This window comes from Cyrtonyx montezumae, unplaced genomic scaffold, assembly GCF_038088225.1.
Source record: "Cyrtonyx montezumae isolate F1298 unplaced genomic scaffold, pur_monq_1.0 scaffold_5, whole genome shotgun sequence".
NCBI classification, from domain to species: Eukaryota; Metazoa; Chordata; class Aves; order Galliformes; family Odontophoridae; genus Cyrtonyx; species Cyrtonyx montezumae.
The window spans coordinates 8633696-8658235 of record NW_027072056.1 but is presented as its reverse complement, the minus strand read 5'-3'; the positions used below and the strand labels follow the sequence as shown (position 1 = coordinate 8658235).

Here is a 24540-nt window from a genome sequence, read left to right as displayed (position 1 = left end):
TGGATAACAAGAAATAAAATTGAAAGATTTCACAGTGGTTTTTCTTTTGTTTTGTTTTGTTTTTAGGGCATCCTGGGACCCCAGGATTTCCAGGTGCTAAAGGTTTTAGAGGCCCAGAAGGTGATACAGGAGCACCAGGCTGTCCAGGCATCCCTGGTCCACCATGTGACACGAGATTACCAGGGCCACCTGGACTAAGAGGTGTCATAGGCCTACCAGGTCCTCAAGGTATGTGACATTCATCAGGTTGCTTCACATCTGTAAGCTTTACACATCTTTTCAAGTGGATTTAACCACATGATTTTTGTGGCTAGCATGACAAATACTTCTATGGGACCTGCTCATTAGTGGGGGTGTACATTGTTTAGTACATTTCCTATAATTCAAGTTGTGTATAGTGTTCATCTCATATTTTTCTCAACTTCTCTTTCTTTCCCGTAAATACTTATAAATTTTACTTTAATAAATAACTTAAGGTGCCAAATATTAATATGCTCACTGTCAAATAATAAACAGAAAAGTTAATTGTCTTTTATTCTATTGTCCTGAGTAGCTTAGCTGAGCTCCCAGCATTGCTGAAGTATTTTTATCTTCCTTATCCTTAAGATGAAGCGTTAGTCAAGGTGAGCTGGTAGGCATGTGTCAAAAGTAGTTAGGAATTTGGGGATTCTCAAAATACAGATAGTTGAGATTTTTCACAGGGAGCTTCTAGCTATATGTCTCTCACTAAAGAAGTGTGAGAAAACAAAATCTTCCAGGTGAAAATCCTGGCAGGACTCCAGCATTGTGGCAATGTTTCCAAGTCATTTTGCCACATTTAGTGTATAAATTTAAAATCATCAATGTTACACTTTTAAAATACAACTGCTTATTTGTTTCCCTGCATTTATACTCATATAAAGTAAACGTTTTCTTCACAGGCTTACCAGGCTTTAAAGGTCAGAAGGGAGACAGGGGCCTAGCTGGGCCACCTGGAATCAAAGGTCTCAAGGGCTCTCCTGGCTCACATGGCCCCCCAGGTCCTCCAGGGTCCCGAGGACACCCAGGACTTCCAGGCAATAAAGGACCACCTGGCTTCCCAGGACAAACAGGTACGTTAAATATCCTGTAGATCACCTCATCTATAACATTTCTTGTTCAGGAAGCTATTTCAACTGCTTTCGAAGATATGAGACACTTTGCATTCTCTTCCCTTTCCAGCTTCTAGAATGAGACCCTTCAGCAAGGTAGAGGCAGTAACCATAGCATCCTTTGTTCTTTCTATTAAAATAAAATCAAAGGATGGGAAAGATAGACTTGGATGCATCCTGGCACCTCGATTGTTTAACAACATGACATATTTTGATGCATAATTTGCTATTTTTGATAGTTTGTTTCTATAATATGTCATAATCAGAACAGTATACTTTTTATTGCATACAGGCTATCTCCTTTACTGATGCAGTCTGGGATTGTATTTAGAACACATTCTGATAAGTGAGTGAATAAATAGTTTCACATTATGTCTAGCCCTTCCAAAAATGAGAGAAATTGTGTCAGTAAACCCTTACTGTTATTTTAAGTATGAAAATAGTGATTAAATTTACATTCATTTTAGATCAAAATGTTGTTTGCCATTCGCAGAAAAATACCCACTCGAGAATTCAGAGTGCACTAAGGCAAGGCTAACCTAGTTAAATGAGTGCAGGTCACAAAGTAAGATTAGATTTAAAATAGGAGTAGATGTCAAAGAATATTAAAAGAAAAAGGAAAAAGAAAAAAACATAAGAAGTCCAACTGGCAGTATAGTTACATTGAGGATTAGCTTCTCTAGTAGTGAGCATTCTAAGTAAACTAAGTAAGGAGGTGGTGGCTGGGGAGGTGAGTACGTTTGTTTCAGGGCAATCTAGATTTCCCTACAAGTTTGATCTTGGCACAAAGCTGTGCTCCAATTACTGGTTCTCTTGCTTTGCCAATTTCCTCAGTAGTCCTTGTGAACCTCCTACCTTTTGCTTTATACTCTTAGAATGTGACAGCAACAGTATAGCAGGCTGAGTGCATAAATAAAGCATTTAATATTACCAGGAAGCAAAGGGATTCAAGGACCCCAAGGATTCCCTGGACTCCCAGGAACACAAGGCCCAATGGGAATCTCTGGTGTAAAAGGTGAAGAAGGAGATATGGGTCCGCCTGGGCCTAATGGAGAATGTGGGGATATGGGAATGAAAGGTTTGTAAAAATATGCTTCACTCTGTAATTTTGTTACTACTATGATTAGTTTTGTTATGACTATGGTACAGATTTATATTTTCTGTTTTTATAAGTGCATTTTAACTTGTTCTCAGAGGCATTAAATCAACTTTTTTCCCTTATGAATGCATGAAAATTGACTGGAGAAAAATTAATGTCATAATGATTCATTTACAACAGTAAATCAAATGATACATAAAGATCACCATATAAAGAAACTTTGAATTTTGTCCTATACACATCTGAAACTTAAGATTTTTCAGATTTTCTGTCATATTATCTGATTAATACAGGAGAAACAATAGCAATCTCCAAAGTATACTTGTCACAGACAGTACATTTGCCATCTTCCTTATTTCAGACAAGCAGGGAATGATTCTGATTTAACATGAGATGTATTACTACTGATGTAACAAAAAAACAAGCAAAAGAAAATAAACTGTGTTAGCCAGTAAGCCTTCCCAAATAACTGGGACCTGCATTAGCCTTTGAATGCTATCTCTAGTAGAGAATTCTTGGCTAAAATTAATTTTCAGGACCTGTAACACAAAAGGATTTACTTACATTACTTGTGTTTGGCTCAAAGGTGAAAGAGGGCTTCCAGGAGACGGTGGCAGCATTAACATTCGGCTTGAGAAAGGACAAAAGGGGGAACCAGGGTTTCCTGGTGAGAGTGGATTCAGAGGTGAAAGAGGTAAGTTCATAAAATAAAACTGTGCACATGAACGTACATCTTATGTAAATGAGTGGTGGTGTTCATAGGTTTGGATTTATAGTTGCATTAGTATCCAGCTACCTTTCTGTTTTTATTGATTCTGAACCTAACATACTAGTTTTTCTGGGCAGTTACTAAGGTAGTTACCTGGTGTAGGGAACCTGCTTTGGCAGTGGGGTTGGACTCTATGATCTCTTGAGGTCTCTTCCAACCCCTATGATTCTATGATGCAAAGTGTGAAAGCATGGCCATGTTGGTCATAATCTTATTCTGCAATTAACTTCAGGTGAAAAAGGAAATGCTGGTTTCAGAGGTGCCCCAGGATTTCCAGGGAACAGTGGTGCCCCAGGACTTCCAGGTGATCATGGTGACTTTGGACTGATGGGATTTCCAGGATCACGTGGTTTCCCAGGACCAAAGGGCTCTAAAGGAATTACAGGTTTCAAAGGTCTACTAGGTGACCAGGTAAACTGAAGTGATAGTGAAATGTCCTGGACTTTAGCTATATCTCTCCCAGCTCCCAAGAAATTCGACACTGGATACTCATATTGTACTTGAAGTTGCTTTTTGATACAAGGACATATCTTTGCTTGTCTTGTCCTTTCTTATATTTCTTTGAAGAGAGAATCTGTTTTGCAGATTACTTAAAAGGAAAAATAAAGAAATCTGTATATTTTGATTGCTATATCACAACAGATTTCTGGTTAATGTTTGTAGTAAATTGTGAGTAAAATACAATATTTGGTACGCATCATGGTACCTTTTAAATCAAATTACTCAAACCATTTTAGTGGAATTTAAGATGTTAAAGACAAGCCAAGTGTTAGCATAAACAAATTCAAAATTGTTGGTAATTCTAAAGTAGAGTTTTTTGGAAATATTAATGATCAGTGTTAGACATGTAACAAATACTGCATGCTTTTCTATTCAGCTTAAGATACAGCTTTGCTGTTCATATCGATTCCCAGTCTGTTTACTAGTGTAAGAGAACTAAATGTTCTTATGTCTTTATATCTTTATGATACATTTATATCTTATAAATATATATATATATATATATATATATAAGATATAAGATATAAATATAAGATATAAATGTATCATATGTTAAAGATGGATTTTTTTTGTTTGTTTGTTTGCTTGCTTAAAAAATAAATAAATCAGGGTGATGTTGGCTTACCAGGAATGCCTGGAAACCCAGGACTGACAGGCCCCAAAGGACCTAAAGGTAACAAGTTGATATAAATATGCTTTTGAAAAAAAAAAACATTGTTACAGTAAATATGCTTTGATATATGCAAAAAAATTATTAGGCACAGGAATAGAAAACAGAAGTGAACATAATTCAAACATAAATATCATTAGAGACAAGTCTGATATGCCTGAAAGGTAAAACTTACATTTCAATACTTTACTTCTTTAACAGCTTGTTCATTATAATGTATTTCATTAAATTAGAAGATAAATTTACATCGTTTCATTTATATGTAAATATAAATCTCCATATATATATATGAGTAAATGATCTGATTTTAAAAAACTGTTCAGCTTTGTTTTTGTGGATGAAAATTATATTTGTGCCACATGAAAGTCAATGTACCTTAACAGGAAAGAGAGGTGACCCAACTCTTCTGCTTGGTACTCAAGGTCGAAAAGGGTCTCCTGGAGATCCAGGATTACCAGGTAACTTCTGATAAAAAAAATAAATGGAACACAAGAGACTTTCTGTAAGTTTTGTTAATGGAGAGAAGCCCTGCTTTCAGTATGCACTGAGCTGTATTTTCCACAGTTATAAGCCCTGGGACTGGAGAGGCACCACAATACGTAGCACAGCTATCATGAACATGAGAGGTATAGTCCTGTATGGTCTAGTGCAGCACTGGTGAATAACCTGGAACCTTCCAAAAGAATACTTGTCTTGTCTTACTATTTCTACTCTTTCAGATGTCAGACAGAGAGAGCTGTGGAACTCACTGCTGATAGATGCAAGGATCCTATATAATAGGAAAAAATGCTTTTCTATTCCAGAAAAACCTTACCAAACATTTAATTTGTTTTTAACATACCACAAGATGAAAAACTGGGCACCTTCAAACACAAGACTTCAAGATTCTATTATTATTTCATTTCACTTTTTAAGGATTCTGTGGATTCCCAGGTGAGAAGGGTTCACCAGGTATCCAAGGGCAACCTGGAAGACCAGGACTCAAGGGTGAGCCTGGATACCCAGGAATACCTGGATTTCCAGGTAAAGCCATTTTTTTTGTTTTTGTTTTTTTAAAGCATGATGTAAAAGCTTAAAAGAGGTAGGGATCAAAAGAGCACAGCTGAAGAGGCACCTCTGTGGAGAAGGCTGTATGTGATATGGAAGTTTGTACTAAAGGCTCTTTCAGTATGTCTGGGTGATGCCAGCAGAGTTTGCTCAGTCTGACAGCAAGATCCATCAGTTCTTCAGATATTCCCCACATGCTTTTGGGTACCCTTGAATAATGGAGCGTGCTGAATACTGTAGGGAAAAAAAAATCTGCATTTAACGACTTTGTAGTTAAGGATCTTTTTTTTCCTTTCCATTCTCAGGAGCTACAGGTCCTCCAGGATTGCCAGGAGAACCTGGAGAAAAAGGGAAGCACGGTATTTTGGGATCTCCAGGGCTGCAAGGATTAACTGGATCACAAGGTAGAAAAGGTAAATAGCATACAGAGCAGTTGTGCTGGTAATATGACAGCGTCGTATATTGCTACTCTTTAGCACTGAAAATGGACAAGGCCTAAGACACACAAGCATGTTTTGATCCTGTATTCCCCTAAACAGCTAAAAGAATTAAGTCAGTTTTTAGGACCTTTGAAAAATAACAGATGTTATAAAAACTAAAATGAATAAGGAAGAAAGTAGAAACAGATTCTGACTCTGCTGATGTAACTGATAGTGGGATGTAAGGAAAGAAAAAGGAGTTTGCAGTGCTTCAGGTGTTTTGTTTTTGCTTCAGTTAAGTTGTGTTCTACCTTTTCACCATGGAGTGCCACTGTTACTCTAACAAAAACAGCAAACTGCTGTGGACAGTTTTGTCCACATCAAATTGTAATCATAATATCATTTGGTTGTCTTTTGATTTTCTAAAAACTGTTTGAGGGTTGTTTTTTTTTATTTTACATGGAAAAGTTTTCCCCACATCCTACATTACACTTTTCACAATGTTCATTACATCTAGATTAAACAGAAGTTCATCTAGACAGTTATTTCTGTGGGAGACCATTATGTCATTCTGAGGAGAGTAAATATTAATATTGAAGTTATAAATTACATTTATACATTATAAAGATAATCAGCTTTGCACATTGTCTGCATTCTCTGATAGTTTATTTCATAACCAATTCCAGAGCTAGAAGAATATCAGTGACACACAGATGCCATACAAAAATAACATGAGACTATGACACATGGCTAAAGAGGACAACAGATTCACTACAAATTCAGACTAAGAAGATATCGAGGTTTCCTGCAAAATGCTGGAAAATTAAATGAAAATCTGAAATTTTTGGTTATTTGCAGAAGTAAGCAGAGCTGATTTAAATTGTTGTGACAGATTTCTTCCTAGTGCTTCATCTGCAAGGGAGCATTTAATTTTTGCAAACCATATTTTCCATAAGGCAGAAATCTGCAATCTTGGGGAACATCTAAATTGAGAGAGGAAAAAGCTGTACTGCTAAAAACTTGTTAGTAGTGGATGGACTCCTCCTGTCATGGGAAGTCAGACACTTTTACACACAGTACATTAGTTATCCCAAGTCCTGCAAAGGAAACAAACTAACACATGATGCAGAGGGAAGTTTTGTTCCAAATAGAAATTAATTAGACACCAAGTTGCCTGCCTTAGAATCCTATATATTGCCATTAAAGTTGAAAAGAATGTTAATGCCTTTGAAATTATACTCAGTAATGAAAACTGAAAAAAATAACTAGAAAATATAGATGATATGCTATTTTTAGTTAATAATATGGGTAGTATTAGAAACAGAATGGTTAATTGGCTGTTCATTGTTAAGGACACAGCCCTGTTAGTATAATTGTTTCTCATTAATATGAATTGTCTTGTGCCTGAAGAGCTTTTAGATTAATAAATTTAGCTAAAGGGCTTCTATCAAAGCATAACATTTTCTTTATTACAGATAAAGTTTTACAGGTTAAAGGTTCAGTATGACAAGCCTTATTTGTGTGAGTAATCCTTCACAAAGCAAATAATATTAAGAACATGAGCAGAATTACTTGTGCGAGTAGAAGCTGATTTGGGCTGTAAAATGCAGAAGTGGTGGTTCATGCATAGGTCAGCCAATTCAGCTGCACCTAGAAGCATGCAACTACAGCAGTCCAAAAAGCTAGAAATACAAGTGCTGATATTATAATGGATTGTTGGCAAAGGTGTCAGAAATTCCCTGGAAAGCAAGTAAGCCAAGCCATCAATCCTGACTGAATAAGCTAAAGATCAAAAAATTTTAAATGGTGGTCTGGGTTCCAAAAGTTGTTAGTAGTTCATAATCATTTTAAAATACTGCTGTCAAATTCCCCAAATTGGCATACAACTCCCACATAAAATTGAAAATGGGAACACCCTCAAGAAACAAGCTGGCTACAGAAGACAGGACTGCAACTTAAAATTTAATGAAAAGTTAAAGAGCAGTGAATTGAGGGCACAGAAGATACTACAGGTGGGATTAGTGGTATCCCATACTACTCGAGTCTTGCAGGTTTTTAAACTTTCTCGATTTAAGTTTTTTCCAGACTGGTGCTTGCTGCTGGCTGTTTGCTCATTTTACTGTTGTTGTTTTTTCCCCACACCTTTGTTATAGTTTAAGAAAATTAATTCAACATTCTTTCTGAGGACAAAGCCATGGGATTATTATTTATGGTGTGTTTAAGAACCTGAGAGACCTGATTGCACTGAGGATGTTTAAATTTGGCAGGTGAACTACTTGAAGGGCATTCCTGATGCTGTTCCTGCGGCAAATTGTTTCTGAAACACTTGACTGTCTTAGTCATTTAAAGATAATCATTCCATTTATATGTGTACAGTATAGCAATAAATTCTATGATTCATGCTCTGGATATACAGCTGATCTATGTGCTGTGGGACATGCTGGGGTCAGACACAGGAACTGAAACAGAACCTCCATCCTCTAAGCCAGGAAGTGGCTAGACAGGGAAAAGCAGACAGAAAAAGATAATCCAGAGTTGTGGGGAAAACAAACAAACAAACAAAAACCACCAACCACTGAAACTGGATTGAAAGTCCTACCTTGTAGGGAGATGAAACAGCAAAGCTGGAAACCAACAGGAATTCTGACAGTACTGTCCAATTTCTTGAAGACTGATATCCACCCTAGGCTGGAGAGAGTCCTGGAGGGAAGCATCCCAATTCTATTCCAGCCTGAAGTCTTTGAAATCTGTTGTCTAACTAGTTCCTATCACCAGCTGCATCCTTAACATGATTAACAGATCTAAATATTGCTTTCTTGTTTCTCAGGTGAATATCCAACTGATAGGGTCACCCTCTAGTTTTAAACAAAAAGCAAAGTAGAATGAGAAAACATCAAGGATTGCAGGATTCAGCATTTTTAAATTAGAAACTTTAAGAATACAATTGATTTCACTCCGCATTTTCTAATTTGTAATAGTTCCATGTTTAAATAGTAAAACCATTTGGAATTCTGATTTTTCCTGGACAAGAGTATTATGTCATCATTCATTTAGTTCTCAAGAAACAATAATAGTAATCAGGACGAGAAGGGACTTCCAATTATACTTTGTTACTCAATTCTATAGGACCTGCAATAAAACAGGCAAATAACTTGATTAGCTTTCATCAATGTGCAAAACAGAATTTCAGGTTTCTGACCATTTTGCCTGTTTCACTGTAACATGAATTGACTTTGAATTTTACTTAAGTGCTTTGAAGTGCACCTGGAGCAAACATTTTGAAGTTGAGACAGCATGGCACTGTAAGACAATTCTGCAGTTTGTCTTTGATAATAGCACACCTACATATTTAATATTTCATATATACAACTTAGGAAACTATAAAATCCTGATGACATGGGGATATTTTTAACTTCCACTGCAAGAAATTGACATAATCTCAAATTAGGTCAATGGTAATGGAAAAAAAAGATTAAAATGCAATATGTATTTTTACTCACTTTGTTTTTATCAATTTTCAGAGCTCAAAAGCTCTGATCATAAAGAAAAAAATATTTTCAACTAGTACCAATACTCAGCTTTATGGTCTGCTCATGTAGTTAACAATTGATAGCAACAAAGATGCTGAATGCTATCACATGTCAACACAGAGCTTCATTACAGATGTCTAAATTCTGTTGTTTTCCAAGACTTTGTGCTGTTCAGTTTGCAGAACTTTTGCAGTAGCATGATACGAAACAGCATTACTTCCTGTGTGAAATCTGCAGGAATGGAAAAAAAGTGAGAGGCGAAAATTGTGCTTTTTTCATGCAGCAAGGTTAAATTGCACTTGGAAAATAAAATGTAAAGAAGTTCCAGTTTCACAGTCAGTTTAGGTAGGTAGGTAGCTGCATATCATATCTCCTGGATATTACAGTTAGGTGGTGATATGACAGCTAACTTTGGATTACTTAATCACAGATAGCAGTAGCACTCTAGCCACAGCAATGAGATTCAGTAGAGTGAGCTAGTTCACACTGAGCTTCATGCTGCTATCTGCAGTATAGAAATAGGATAGAAGTCTGTTTTCTGATTGCTTTGATATGAAACTATTATGGGTGCTATTTTATGGCTTTTCACACTGTCCTAGATAACTGCACTGAGGTGAAACATGGTCTCTTTAACTGCCGATAGAAATCAAACTCAGGAAATACCCTGCCTTGATACAGAACACGTCAGCAAATATAAAGCTTTTAGCTGCAACTTTAAAGGATTGTTGTGGTATCCCCTAATTCCTGCAATACCTCCTTAGGTCTTCCTGGACTGCCAGGACTGGATGGCTTAGATGGACTAAAAGGTCAGAAAGGTTCTGCAGGAGCTCCAGGTAAAGAACAGAAATAGACACATAGAACAGAAAATACTCTCTTATATGACTGAACGTATGAGAGATTATGCATATCATTTTGACATTTGCCTTGTCCAGAAGTAATCATTAAGGGTCAGACTAAACTTGCAAAAAGAATATGAAGTGTGCCTAATGACACACCTGCAGTTATTAGTGAGGAAAACATTACAACTTCCATTACTCAGATTTTTGGAATTTTTCAAGGCTGTTTATACAATGAAAATATTCAGTGCAGATGACTCCAAGTAGAACCGAGTTTCCAGATTTTTTTTTTAAGATGTACAAAATAAACTAACAAATTAAATGAGACCTAAAGGTTTCAGCATTATACTGAGAGAAAACTAAAATTTAGGACTCTGCAACCTGTTTATATTTCAAATTATAGGTAATAATGACATTATTTAAAATGAATTCTGAAGAAGAGCCGTAAAGCAACAAAACTCCAGCTTCCAAGAGAAAACCAGAGAAACAGTGCTAGGCAACCCTTGCAGAGAGGAACATCTGCAGCTGGTGTTTCTGTTCTGCACATCTGTATTTGTACTTATTCTAGGCTTTATGTCCATAACTCTTTTCGTATAAAGGTCAAAGTGAAACAGGGCACCCAGGATACCCAGGAGAGCCTGGACCAAAAGGAGAGAGAGGTGAATCTGGATGGCCAGGTATTTCCATTCCAGGCACCCCTGGAGAAAGGGGATTCCCAGGATTCCCAGGTAAGAAGAGGTTTTCTATTCTGTGGTGCTTTGCAGAGTTGAACTGAACCTCATGCAAGCTCTCCCTCTGGCTAGTACAAATATGAATACATGCAAGGAGATTCTCTCACTAAAATAATTACTATTAAAAACATTTATGCTACAGGAGAGGAAAGAATGAGAAGAGAAAATGATCTACTTGGACAGACTCAGGAAACTGCTAGGTGGAGTTGCCTCTTGGGGAAAAAAGAGTACCTAAAGAAAGAGTGCAGTACAGCTGGTAGTCAGAGAAAGTAGAACACATACATGAAAGAAGTACATATACTATTCCAATGTAAATGCAAGATGGAACTGTATCACAAGACTAATATGGTTATTCAAGAGCTTGGTGATGTAGGAATTGCATGGAAAGAAAAAAAAATGTGCACGAGACACATTCAGAACCCAGCTGGACACAGTCCTGAGCAAGCTGCTCTAGCCAGCCCTGCTTTGAGGAAGGAGTTGGACTACAAAATCTCCAGAGCCCCATTCCAGCTTCCACAGTTCTGTGATGAAAAACATTAGTTTTGTTCTACCAAACCTCACAATGGTGTCGAAAAAATCTGACTGATACGAATTCTGATAAAGTGAAGTATTTTATGATGAATAAATTTTCTCAATTCAGTCTACTTGTAAACAGAATGGTTGAGGAAAAAAAAAGAGACAAGTTTCTTCCTAAGATTCATTAACACTGATTGACATGAGAGTGTCAAGGACTCCCATAGCATACCTGTGTCCAGGAAGAACTCACTGAAGAGTAAATGGAAGGGTGGATTCAAAACACAAGATAGAAGAAAACAAATAATTATTTAGAAAAGGCTGCAAAATACAATACATGCAAATCACCTGCTAGTGTTTGGAAGTGTATGGTAACCATTTTTCCTTCCTCTCTCATGGAAGGGTACTAATGTCTTATTTTGCAAAAATTGAGATTACAATAAAAAAAAACAAATGTTTAAGTGTAGGAAGTTTTTGCTCACTGAAGTTTCTAGAGAAAGGCTGAACTCACTTTTGTTAGGAACAGCCTGAGATTAATTATCCTGCTACAAGGCAGAGTGATTTTATAGTCCTCTACTGTCTTACATTTTTGTCCTTTCTTTGACTGTTGGAACTCAAGAGCAGAAGTTTATTTGTGGCAGTATGCCCATACATAATGGTGATCTCTTCAGTTTAAGTAGATTAAATAGAAAGAATTAGAAATTTGAGAAGATAAAATATTTTCACTGACACAAAATGTCTTCCCAGTCGCACGTATATTCAGTACACAGAGAGCATACACAACCTCTATGCCCATGGCATCATTCCTTTGCTTAGTAACTTATCTCTGTAATCTTAAAAGAAACCCTCGCTGTTTTGTGATTGTTTTAATATGATCCCTTAGGTAGAAGAGGACCTGTCGGACCCATTGGACCCAGGGGAAGATCTCCCAGTAGTGCTCCTCCTGGTCTGCCAGGTGATCAAGGACCACCTGGTTTAGATGGCATCAGAGGTACTTAAAAACAAAAATTTCATATTTATTAATGTAAAAAGCCCCTTCGTCTGATGGGAGTCATTGATTTGCTGCCTGTGAGTAAAAGTATAAAAGCACATGGGGAACAAAACCTAATCAATGCTTCAGTGAATAAACAGGAGTCAACACTGGATAGATCACCAGAGCGAGAGTAATACAGATCTCCACATTCAGTTTTCTGATGTGTTTTTGTAACTCTATAGAAGTTCTATTGCTACAGCATATTTTGATTTCCACAGAAGCAAACTAGTAAGATTACTGGCATCTCTTTCTAGGAAAAAGCATAAAAGACACTGTGCATAGGCCTGCTGTAAGTTGTGAAAAACTTCGTGACATAAATCCAGCCTTGGAAAAGTTAAAACTGGCAAATCATTTGTAAGGATTTTATAGACCTCATTTCTTCCCCTGGTCCTCAAGTAGAGCTTTTTTCAGTTGTTCTGACCCATTCTTTACCTAGTCCAGAGACTTGCTTCCTGTTGTAAAATAGGAGAAGAGATTGGAAGGATAAATGTCACTATAATAAAGAAAAAAGAAACAACGTCTCAGTGCAGGTAACAACTTGCCAGCTTTTGCTGGCTCCTAATTCACACAGTTTCAGGAGTTATTTGTATTATGTTTTCTTTACAGTGCCTTGGAGGAAGATCAATGCTAATATTTCCAAAGACACACAAGGACTGTCCTATGTTCCAGTGGGAAAAAAGAAAAGTAGATAACAGTAGAATGTAACTGTTTATAGATATTAATATTTTGCTAATTTAAGAATTTACTTTTATGTTTTACTGCAGGTCAGCCTGGGAATCCTGGTCCTCCTGGAGAGACCATCTTTGTGCGAGGAGATCCAGGTGACATTGGTATTCAAGGGGCACCAGGTATTCCTGGGCAGCAAGGGCTACAAGGAGCCAGAGGACTTCCAGGAAATCAAGGAAGAGAAGGTCCAAAGGGTACGATCTGAGATGTTTTTAACTAGCAGTTGTATTTATATCCAACCCTGTGCAAATGAGCTTTTTTGTACATGAGGCCTTGGGACTGCCATTGGAAAGTCTGCTGCAGCCAGATGGCAAGGGTATACATGAAATTTCTTAGCTCTGCTTTTTTACCTACGGATAAGATAGAGCTGCAGAAGAAGGCCAGAGCACCCAGATGCATATAGATTGTTTCCGACAACGTTCTGAAAGATGCCCTTACCAACCTGTGATTCTGAAGTAAAACTAAAAATTGATCCTCCAAGATAAAGCAAGCCTTGTCTCTGTCTACGAGGGTCTACAGAAAGCAGAACAAGGTGTCTCACAGCTTCCCTGCAGCAGTAGTTTGGGACTTTCAACAGATTCATTAAAAGTTCAAAAACATAGTTCTAAATATTCTGTTTCCTCCACACAGATAAGCCCTGCTTACACAAATCCATTCCAATCTCTGCTAAAACAAAAGTCAAACATTAATTCACTTCAAGACTAGGGAGATAAAGGGTGCATTACTTTTTGCAAGTCAACAGAGTTGAGCTGTCTCAAGCACTTTCTGTTACTCAAGCAGCCAGACATCATCTTATTTATGCGTTCACCTTGGAATGCAACTACACATCTGCACAACTGCTTTCTTTTCAGGTCCTATGGGAATCCATGGCTCACAGGGTCCACCTGGTGCTGTAGGACAACCAGGAGACCAAGGTTTTCAAGGAAAACCTGGTCCTAGAGGTCCCACAGGTACGTGCTAACTTGTTCCTCATTGTCACTCAATTTTAACTGTGAACTTTGTATTCACACATAAAACAATCTTACTAATTTTTACTTGTATATAAAAACTTCGAGCAAACTTGAAAAAAATAATTTCTCATTTGAGCTGTGTAAAGATTTCTGAATTATATATCTGTCACCTCATATGAATGATTTCAGCTCTCATTCCATTCTTTACTCTATTTGCATGTCTGAAATTTGTTTCCACTTGCACTACAATGGCTCAAGTCAACCTTCCATTTTTCACATTCTTCAGGTTACATAGGTAAGTTGATGACTACTGATTGTTGTTCATGAGGATTTCCTTTTGTGTAGGTGCCTTCCACACTTACTAGGAAAGTATTTTTGGCTTGGCTGCTAGGAATACTAGATAATGCCACAACACAGTGCTAATAGATTTTTCACGTAAACAGCTAGCACTTCCAAACATATAATAATACACTGAGAAGAAGCTTCATGCCATGATGTCAATAAGACATGAAAAATACCTTTGCTTCAAATTATTTAACTCTTTTTTTGTGTGTGTGTGTTTTTCATTTTGGAGGGGAAAAGTCATACTAGAGATACATTGTAAGTAAAACCTTGTATCCTAGGCAGGATTAGTACAGTCAAAAACTGTGCTCTTAATCTATCTAAACCAATATGACTGATTTTGTTCCAAAATATCTGTACCTATTGGTTATAGTTCCTGGTAACTTTCAATACATAAATGTGTCAATTTTTGATTATTTCTTTAAATAGAGATTGTGGGTTAGAAGAGTTAGCTCTCTTCCTTTTGCCTGCTTGTTAAGGGTTTTACAACTACAGAATAAGCAAAGTACTGTAAATGTTTACATGTGCTAAGGTGCTCAAGCTGAAGTTAAGTAGACTTGATGCTTTAACTCAAAACAGTTTGGGTTACATTAAGACAAACTGCACACCAAATATTTGAAAGATATCAGCATATACCTGCTAACACATGCTTGCCATGCTGATAAGTGCTGTTTTTTAAAGACTAAAAAACAGTGAGACTCAGTAGCTCAGTGTTTTAAAATATTAAGTTATGCACTTGAATTGCCAAAAACAACAGGTATATTGATTTTTCACATGAGAGCTACTGCTCTTTTATTTGGTTGTCATTTTCATGTCATTTAATCTAATTTACTTTCATATTGCATGCAACAGGTGATCCTGGTGAACCAGGAAAAATGGATGACTCATGTCCTGCAATCCCAGGGCCCCCTGGGGAAGCAGGACATAGAGGAGATGATGGTTCTATAGGATTACCAGGACCAATAGGTCCCCCTGGACCCCAAGGTAAGCTTGTGTTTTGAAATCTTAGATGTCTATTTTCAGCCGTTTAGACAAGGAATTGTAAAGGGTCACTGTGCCTTCTCTACCTTTTACCCTTAAAGCAATGGTCTACAGAAAAAAAAAGTAGTGTGTTGGTTAATGATGAGGATGACAGACCAATATGACCAAACCAGGCTATACTTGAGTCTGCTTACACTACATTCCTCTTTTTCTAGGCCAGGAAGGGCAAAAGCATCATGAGCTGCTGAGAAAAACAAATTTTTCAGATGACAATTTTCCTTTTACCAACAAATAAAAAGCAATGCCTAGAATCTCCAGCTGTGGTTTAATATTAACTGGTGGATTGGCCCAGACAGGTTATATTCAGAAGATGTTAAACGCATTTTTAAATGTTAGCAAAACACAGATTCATAAAGCCATGCTTTGCTAAGCAAACTCCTAAAAAGATATACCAGTGATTCCAGAGTTGCCATCTTCACAGAAAAACTGTAGCAAATACGTCTGGTGTCTTCAGTTTAGGTTGTATCTAAACGTAGTGTCTTGAATTTAGATAGTGGAATCCCTCCTATGGTCTTAGACATTTCTTACTTAGGTGAGTTTGTTGTGGTAACTGCACTGAACATCCAATATCTCCAAAGAAAAAAAAAACAAACCTGTCATGTGCTCCCAGTAGATCCCCTGCAGGGGTCACTGCTCTCATGAAAGTGAACGCAAGGGAATTTTCAGTGAACTATATCATTTTATAAAGCTTAATTGATTTGCCAACAAAGATGCACTTCTAAGTTGAATTGCTGTTTTCCTTCTATATATCCTTAGAACAGTTTCTGTAAAATCAGGCAGTGCAATGATACACATTTGCACTGGCTTTTACAAAAAAACACTTAGTAATGCTTTTTCTTTCATTATAACAGCAGAATTCCAAACGTCCCTGCTGAGAAAGCTACATAGATCAGAAACAGAGGTTTCACTGGCAAAATCAGTGTATATTACTAAAACTTCCATGTACTTGAACCTTGGCAAAACAGCTATGCAACAGAAATTGAAAAGCTGTTCAACTGTTTCCAATTTTCATAATGAAAAGGTAACATGGGGAACGGTTGAATGCTACAGAACAGCCTCAAAAACCAGTCTGCAGGTTAAATAGTAGAGTTTGCAAGGAATAAAGCATGCACCATTACTTATGAGAAACTCCTGTGCTAGAGAAATATGTTCATCTGAAAGTTGTTTTTCCACAAAAATTGGAAAAATACTGCCAAGTACAACAGTATCTGACAAGTTCAGATTGTGTTTAAAGTAGTCAGGAGTGTCATTATCTGTACCCTAAATATGAGGTATCTATTACTGCTTGACCACTCTTATATGCTAATGTGCACAGATATGTTTGTATGTGAGAAATACAAAAAGCCTTTACTCTTCCCCCCTGGATGTAATCCAGTTCAGCTGCCTCTCTCTTTTCTATTAATACTTGAATACATGCATTGCTTCCCAGGAAGTTCAGCATGTTCAAAGGCTTTGTTGAATCAAGTCCTAAAAGATGAAGGTGTGCCACAATACATTACATAGTAGAAATACTAATGGCAGTTCTGCAGGAGGCTTGTCATAGTAATGTTTGTCACTGTTTTGATTTCAACTGCAAATCATACAAATTCCATACAGAGAATACAAAACCTTACCAGCAGTTACCATTATTAAACTCACCTCTGTGCTACCACTGCAGTCACCAGGAGAATAAGTTGTAAAGAGAATTCCCAGCAGAAAGCAGTTCTGCACCTCTCTGTTCCTTAGGTGTTGTCTCTTTGTGGCACCATTTCTGCTGACCTTTTGCATACTGTGTATGTTTGGACAATATACAAACATAAAGGGAGCTATGTTAAGGGAGAGCACATACTTCACATTTATCTAGGAAGGAAAGGTGAAGAAGGGTCATGTGGCCTGCCAGGTCAGGATGGCTTACCAGGAGCACCTGGACCACCGGGTGACCAAGGGCACGTGGGAGAGCAAGGATACACTGGACCACAAGGTAAGAGCTGTTTCTTTTTCTTGACCATTTACTGCCATGGAACGGGAGAAGCAGATACTGTAACATCATTTTGTAAATAACTTCACTGATGTTCTTGAATAGTAGTGGCTCCAATTCAGATAATTTGAAGACTCAGCAGGAGTTGCATCTCAAGAAGTGTTGGATTTCCTATCAGTGCTGTTGCTGCAGCTACCCAGCCACGTGACCTCTGTGGGGAGACGTGCAGGGTGCACAGACTGAGTTCCCCCTGCTCCTCTAATTCACACATGGATACATCCATCTCTAACCTGAGAAACCATGACATTTCTTTCTGCCTCAGTTCAAGCACTGATAGTGACATTCCTGGTTATCACCATAACACAAAAAGTACTGCTTGAAAAAAAATTTATCTTTGCATCTATAATCAATCAGGCAATAAACCACACATGGTTAAACGTCATTTATCAGTAGGTATGCATCTCTGAGACAGGGCTACTAGTGCAATTGTCCAAGTAATTGGAATTGTATTTCAGCTGTGACAGCTGTTTAATAAACTACTGGTTTAACACGTAAAGGAAAACAAGGAAAATACATTGACTGTTATTGCAGGGATTCAAATTCAGTTCAGACAAAGTAATCCATGTGACTGAGTCTGGAAGATCATTGCCTACCTCAGATCATTTCTTCATAGGTAAATACCCATGCAGCACAGGGCAGAAATGCAGTAGAAAAGCCAGCTGTGAAACATTCTGTGACAGTTTAGTTCTTTTCTCTCTGATAACAAGGATAACACGAGTCTACTGGTCTCTATTACCCATGACAATCTCTGGAGTTAGTATTAGATTGTCAGAAAGCCCTTGTGGAACACTAAAATACAGTAAAAGAGAAACACTCCCACTAGCTATCTGTTTCTGCAAGCAAATTTACTTACCTTTTCTCCTATGTACATAAAGGTCCACCTGGCCAGACTGGTATCCCAGGACCACCAGGGCCCCATATTAGATCTTCAAGTGGATTCTTGCTCGTCCTTCATAGTCAGTCAGACAGAGAACCACTATGTCCACAGGGGATGCCAAAATTATGGACTGGCTACAGTCTGCTGTACCTGGAAGGACAAGAGAAAGCTCATAATCAAGATCTCGGTATGTATTGCAGTATACAATTTCTATCTGGGGAAGGTCCAGTATGGTGTGATCTGTGCATTGAAAGACAATTCAAATGGAGCACAGTGAAAAAAAATATATCAGTTAGTTATTTTCTACAACAGAACTATTCCAAAATTAGTAGTGGTTTGCTTCACCCGTCCTGGCTAGCCGTTCCAGGCTGTCTTTGGACTCACTGAAGAGATTCTCTTAGATCAGGAGCAGCTTGGGAAAAATAGCTGTTTAGGTTTTAGATGATTACAGTTGGATAGCATAAATAAGATTTACAAATAAAATCATGCATGATATATAGCAGAATTTTGTGCTTTTGAGTCTAATTTTTTATATATTTGTTTTCAAACCATTCTCCCAAGGACAGTTATTTCTTGGAGTCTTGAGTAATTTCTTGGAGTCTTGAGTAATTTGAGTGAAAATATGATCCAAATAAAATAAAGTTCTTGTTCCCTGTGACCAGTGGGTTCTTTTCCCAGGCATTTTTCATACTTAGGGTACTCCAGATCACATACTATTACTGGTATGGAATATTATGAGTGATAAACAAAATTGGCTTCTCTATAGAAACAAGTTAAAAGAAGACATCAGAGAAATAATCTCATACAAAGTTCAAGGAAGAACAGATCTGCATTATTAACTAGATAGGGCATCATGAAACTCTTAATTCTAGGAGAATTTCACTTTGAGAGTCTGAGAAGCTTTTCTGTAATGCAGTAGAATTGCTGAGATTTCAGCTTAATGCACTGGTAGCAAAGGTTTGGCATACTTCACAAGATGTTCTATTTTAGCATTCTTTTTTTCTACTTCTTCCAAAGAGTTGTTAAACAGCTCATATCCTCTTCAGCCAGCTGCTGCCTCCTGCCCCATTTATTTTTCAGCATTGGCACAGCTACAGAACTGGTCGTACCTGTTTCCCCTGGTAACTAACTGCATCATGTTTAAATACTGGACTGCAACACTGTTCAATGTTATTGAATAAACAAAGGTACTGATTGGTTAAAAATAGTTTGTTTACAACTAGCTAACCATTTTTGTAGGGAGCCTGAGAGGTTTAAGATACCTGAGTTACATAACTCCTGCCAAGACCTGTAGTTTTGCAGCAGCATTGGCCAGAAGATTATTCTCAACATACCTGAAAAGAAGTGATGACATTTTCTTTTTTTTTTCTTGTTTATTTATTTATTTTTTTTTATTTTTATTATTCTCAGGTCTGGCAGGATCTTGTCTTCCTGTATTTAATACCATGCCCTTTGCTTACTGTAATATCAACCAAGTTTGTTATTATGCCAGCCGAAATGATAAGTCATACTGGTTGTCAAGTGCTGCTCCCTTACCAATGACGCCACTCTCTGAAGAAGAAATACAACCATATATAAGCAGATGTGCTGTATGTGAGGCCCCAGCTCAAGCAGTAGCAGTTCACAGCCAAGATCAGTCAATTCCTCCCTGCCCAATGAACTGGAGAAGTCTTTGGATAGGATATTCTTTTCTGATGGTAAGTGTCTGGGCACACGATCTCTTTCATACAACTTTTGTATTCTAAAGATTCAAACATTTCAGCTCTGAAAGAAAAGCAAGCCAACAAATATCTAGCAAATTGTACCAAGGAAAGTTCATGAAAAAGACTTCACAAAATGAGGGTCAGTTTCAAAACCTGTTTGTAGCTGTCTATATGCTGAAGTCACAGCCTTCGGCTACACGTTTCTTAAAATTGCAAAGATTTTTGCTTGCTTGGTCCATAAAAAATGAGTTCTCATGTACAAAGACACTTCAGGACAGCATAGCAATAAGACAAAGAATAATGGTTTTAAACCACAAAAAGATAGATTACGATTTGACACAAGGAAGAAACCCTTTACTCAGTGGGTGGTGAGGCACCAGAACATGTGTCCCAAGATGATGTGGATGCACCATCTCAGGAAGCGTTCAAAGGCCACGCTGGTTGGGGCTTTGAGCAACTTGATATACCGGAACGTATCCCTCCCCGTGGGGGAGGGAAGGTGGAGTAACACCTTTAAGGTCTCTTTCAACCCAAACATTCTATGAATGTGTGAATTAGAAGTCCAGGTCTTTTCAGCTCTGTCCTCTACTCACATGAGAAGCAGTTCAGATTGAAGAGCATCATTTAGAATCTACTTGGATTACGCTTTTCCTCATCTTGGTAAGTACTACGAAAATATGAGAGCCAGTCTGAGACTTCTGAGATCTTCCACAACAAGCTTACTGCAGCCTGAGATCACCAGGAATAGTGCCACTGAAAGTAATTGAAAGAAAAATGAACATCATTTTCATATTTTTCACACACAGTTCTCAATTTCACTCTTCCTTCCAGCACACTGGATCTGGTGATCAGGGCGGTGGGCAGTCCCTCATGTCCCCAGGAAGCTGCTTAGAAGACTTCAGGTCAGCGCCGTTCATTGAATGCCAGGGTCAGCGGGGAACCTGTCAGTTTTTTGCAAATGAATACAGCTTCTGGCTAACAACAGTGATGCCCGACCTGCAGTTTGCATCAGCCCCCTTGTCAGGAACTCTTAAAGAAGGACAAGAGCAGAGGAAAAAAATCAGTAGATGTCAGGTATGCCTGAAGCATGATTAACAAGTGAAACAAAGTAATAGCTAGAGTGAGACAAAAACATGCTAAAGACTTAAACAGTATTTAATATGTAAATATATTTTAAAGTGTGCAACTCTTTTTGCTTGAATGGATATATAAGATGGAAAGATGCATCTAATTCAACTTCATCCTCCCATGTGCGCATACTTACAGGTAGTACAACTCAGTGTAAACTACTGGAGTCCTTTACCATAATGTACAGGTAACAAGCTGAACTCTCAGGTTGAATCAAATCTGGAATATCAGGAAAGCAGTACAAGAGTGAATATGCAAGATAGTGGATTTCCTGTTAAAAGTGGCATTTAGAACAAGAGAATATGCATTTATACAGCATATTATAAATAATTGTCTATTAAAAAGTATGTAGGTACAACAAAAGTCCTAGAGCTGAATTTCCTGAGCTAAAGAAATTTTCCCATGCTGTTTCTGAGGGAGGAGGAAAATGTAATTGTTAAAAACACATGATTACACAATAAAAGCAACAAAGATCAAAGTCTTTTACTGCTGCAGTACCTAACAAAACTGTGAAAGAACTTAATTGAGATTTCATAAGTAACAAGTTGCAAATCCATTTGACAGAAGATTATGTAAGAAAATAAAATTAGATGAGATAATGAAGCCTTAAAAAGCTGCATTTATATTAGTGATGAATTTCGTGAGAAGAGGTAAGTAAAATTATTAAGCTCTAATCCAAGTAGCAGGAGACAACAAAGCAGTTTCTAATACTATTTGAAAATAAATTGTAGCAATCTGATGAACTCCTAAGAGTAAGAAGCAGTTGGAAAATGCTCCCAACAATTGTTAAGGGCTGGGGGAGGGGGGAGGAGGCTTTATTTAAGTTATTGTTATTATTGGAATATACCACAGGAAAATTCATCACCTTTTAGAGTGTTTTGGAATGACTCTATCTGGATACAGTTTTTATTACTGAAAGTGTTGATTACAAAAAAATTTATAAGCTTAAGCACTAATCACTTTCTGAAAAAAAAATTAAAAAAGAAGAAGCACCTATTCCTTTTTTCATTCAGCTATAAAACAAGACAAATGCATATTTGAATTCTGATGAAACTACTGAAAAGCCACTGATGGCATATGGAGAATTCATCTTGTCCAGAAGGACCACACATGCTCCTTTTACCACTTAAGCAAGCTATTTGTTTGGTGTTTGTTTTTTTAAACTAGGAAGGAATAAAATGTTTTTCTAGCACTTTTAATTTCAGTGTGTTCACTAAGAGAACACGAGCAGAAGGATTTTCAGATGCAATTCCGGAAGACTCAATTCAAGGAAAACTCCCTCTAAAGCCATCACATCATCTGATCAGCCAGCTCAGAATATATAATATTCTATATTATTCTATTCTATAAAATATAATATTCTAATATAAAGAAGATACAGTCAAAAAGCAGGAAAAACACAGTCCAGCCTCAGCCAGAGGAAAAAAAGCAGAGTAACTCCGAGCAAGTGTAAAACCATCACACTGCATATCCTTTCTGACAAAACCACTCAGGCCACATTGATCTGCTGTGCTGACATGGTTGTCAGCTCTCCAACCCCTCACCCAGGAAGCAGTTGAAGCCTTCTTGGGATGCATTCCTGTACCCACCTGTCACAGGAAGCATTTCCCATGGGGATCCTATCTCCTCTGTGGCACAGACCCCTCAGCTCACTGCTCAGTGACCACAGCTGCACGTTTTCTAGGAAGTACTTAAAGTGTGAGTTACGGTAGTATCTGCATTTAGGAAAACGATGAAATTCTTATATAGTACATCACTGAAAACTTTGTCTTCTACGAAGACATGAGATGAAAGGGAGTTGGGCTGGTGTTCAGTTTGAATCGAATGTACAGAAAAGTCATAAAAAGATCTGTAAGAATCAAAGATACAATTATCTAGAATTAGAGAATTATTTAGATTGGAAAAAGCCCTTAAGGTGAAATCCAACCACCAACCTAACACTAAAAGCTCACCACTAAGCCACGTCCCTAACCACCACAACCACACATCTCCTAAATACATCTGGGGCTGGCAATTCCACCACTGCCTTGGGCAGCCCCTTCCATTGCCTAACCACAGGATATCAGGAAGAATTTCTATATGACAACAATCTAAACTCCCCCGGCACTGCTTGAGGCCACCTCCTCATGTTCTGTCACTTGTCACCTGAGAAAAGAGACCAACACTGTCCTTCCTGCAGCCTTCTTTCAGGCAGTTACAGAGAGCAACGATGTCTCCACTCTGCGTCCTCCAGACTGAACAGCTCCAGTTCCCTCACCTACTCCCTCTTGTATCATTTTCTAGTTTCTTCACCAGCTTTGCTGCTCTTCCCTGAACACGTTCAAGCAGCTCAATAATTTCCTTGTGGTGAGAGGCCTAACTGAACACAGCACTTGAGGCACGATCTGTCAGGCACTGCCTAGAGGAGAATCATCCCCTCCCTGCTCCTGCTGGCCACCCTATTTCTGATGCAGGCCATATGCTGTTGGCCTCCTTGGCCACCGGGGCACACTGCTGGCCCCTGTTCAGCTAGCTCCTCTTCTGCTGGTGACTTTCCAGCCTCTCCTGTCCAGGCCTGTACTGCTGCACGAGGCTGTTCTGGCCCAAGGGCAGCACCCAGCACCTAAATAAGCCACTTAAAACTGAACAGTAGAGCGCTTTTAAATGATCAAAAACAATTGTGTTTTTCTATGATTGTGATGGAATTTGATGCAGTTTTCGCATCTGTGTCAGCTACGTTGTACTATTTCCTATAAAGGCATGCTGTGTTGGAGGTGTATATTTGATCTACTACTGATAGCTTTGAACATCTCATAGCTATGTAGGTTCCTGTCTTGCACTTAGCTGATGGAGGCATTTGTCAAATAACAGATTTAATTCAAAATGAAGTTGCAGATAAATTGCTTAATATTATAAAGCATATAGGACAGACTGAATTACAAAGCAGATGTACTCTAATTTTGCAATCATTTGTCCAGTGACTGTACACAAAAAACAATTAGGTAAATTATTCATATGGGATCTAATTATGAAATTAAACATAAAAAGGTATAGCTGAAATAATTCTTAAGAGTTACAACAGTTTTAAGGCAGTACCCTCGTGCTAGTCCTCATACTCCAAGTACCATTGCATTCAAGGGCTTTGGATCTTGAGAATGCTCCACAAAGAAGCAAAGATTTTCCTGCACAGCAGGAAGGTAGCAATAGCAACAGCAAAGAATTCTGCTGGCCGTGCTGTCAGGCTGCTGGCATTGCAGCCATGCAGGATTCCATTTGGATGAAAGCCCCAGTCCTGGGGGAATAAATAAGTGAACGAACAAATGTCCTATTGCATTCAGTAGCTTAACTATGGTTGTATGGAAGTGCCAGCGAGGTTACCTTTACCAGACTTGCTCCTGAGGACAGAATGACGTGCGCCTGGGCAAGCAGTGACAGCACAGCTCTGCTTCCTCCAAATGTCACTGAGCTCTTACTGGCACATGGCAGCAGCAGCAGACAC

The 24540-nt window shown here is 38.1% G+C and overlaps 1 protein-coding gene across 1 annotated transcript in view; it reads left to right on the top strand.

The window, feature by feature from the left end:
* Positions 1 to 21416, top strand: part of COL4A4 (collagen type IV alpha 4 chain) — a 61314-nt gene extending 39898 nt beyond the window's left edge. The window contains exons 29-48 of the mRNA XM_065748308.1: positions 67 to 228; positions 921 to 1091; positions 2065 to 2208; positions 2816 to 2923; positions 3231 to 3409; positions 4109 to 4172; positions 4553 to 4627; positions 5085 to 5192; positions 5522 to 5629; positions 9927 to 9998; positions 10601 to 10729; positions 12129 to 12236; positions 13043 to 13198; positions 13856 to 13954; positions 14241 to 14249; positions 15149 to 15280; positions 17181 to 17297; positions 18230 to 18418; positions 19642 to 19928; positions 20766 to 21416. Coding sequence (XP_065604380.1) covers positions 67 to 228; positions 921 to 1091; positions 2065 to 2208; positions 2816 to 2923; positions 3231 to 3409; positions 4109 to 4172; positions 4553 to 4627; positions 5085 to 5192; positions 5522 to 5629; positions 9927 to 9998; positions 10601 to 10729; positions 12129 to 12236; positions 13043 to 13198; positions 13856 to 13954; positions 14241 to 14249; positions 15149 to 15280; positions 17181 to 17297; positions 18230 to 18418; positions 19642 to 19928; positions 20766 to 21029 — 2681 coding nt within the window. The 3' untranslated portion in view covers positions 21030 to 21416. The remainder of the gene's footprint in view (positions 1 to 66; positions 229 to 920; positions 1092 to 2064; positions 2209 to 2815; positions 2924 to 3230; positions 3410 to 4108; positions 4173 to 4552; positions 4628 to 5084; positions 5193 to 5521; positions 5630 to 9926; positions 9999 to 10600; positions 10730 to 12128; positions 12237 to 13042; positions 13199 to 13855; positions 13955 to 14240; positions 14250 to 15148; positions 15281 to 17180; positions 17298 to 18229; positions 18419 to 19641; positions 19929 to 20765) is intronic.
* The last annotated feature ends 3124 nt before the right edge of the window (positions 21417 to 24540 follow it).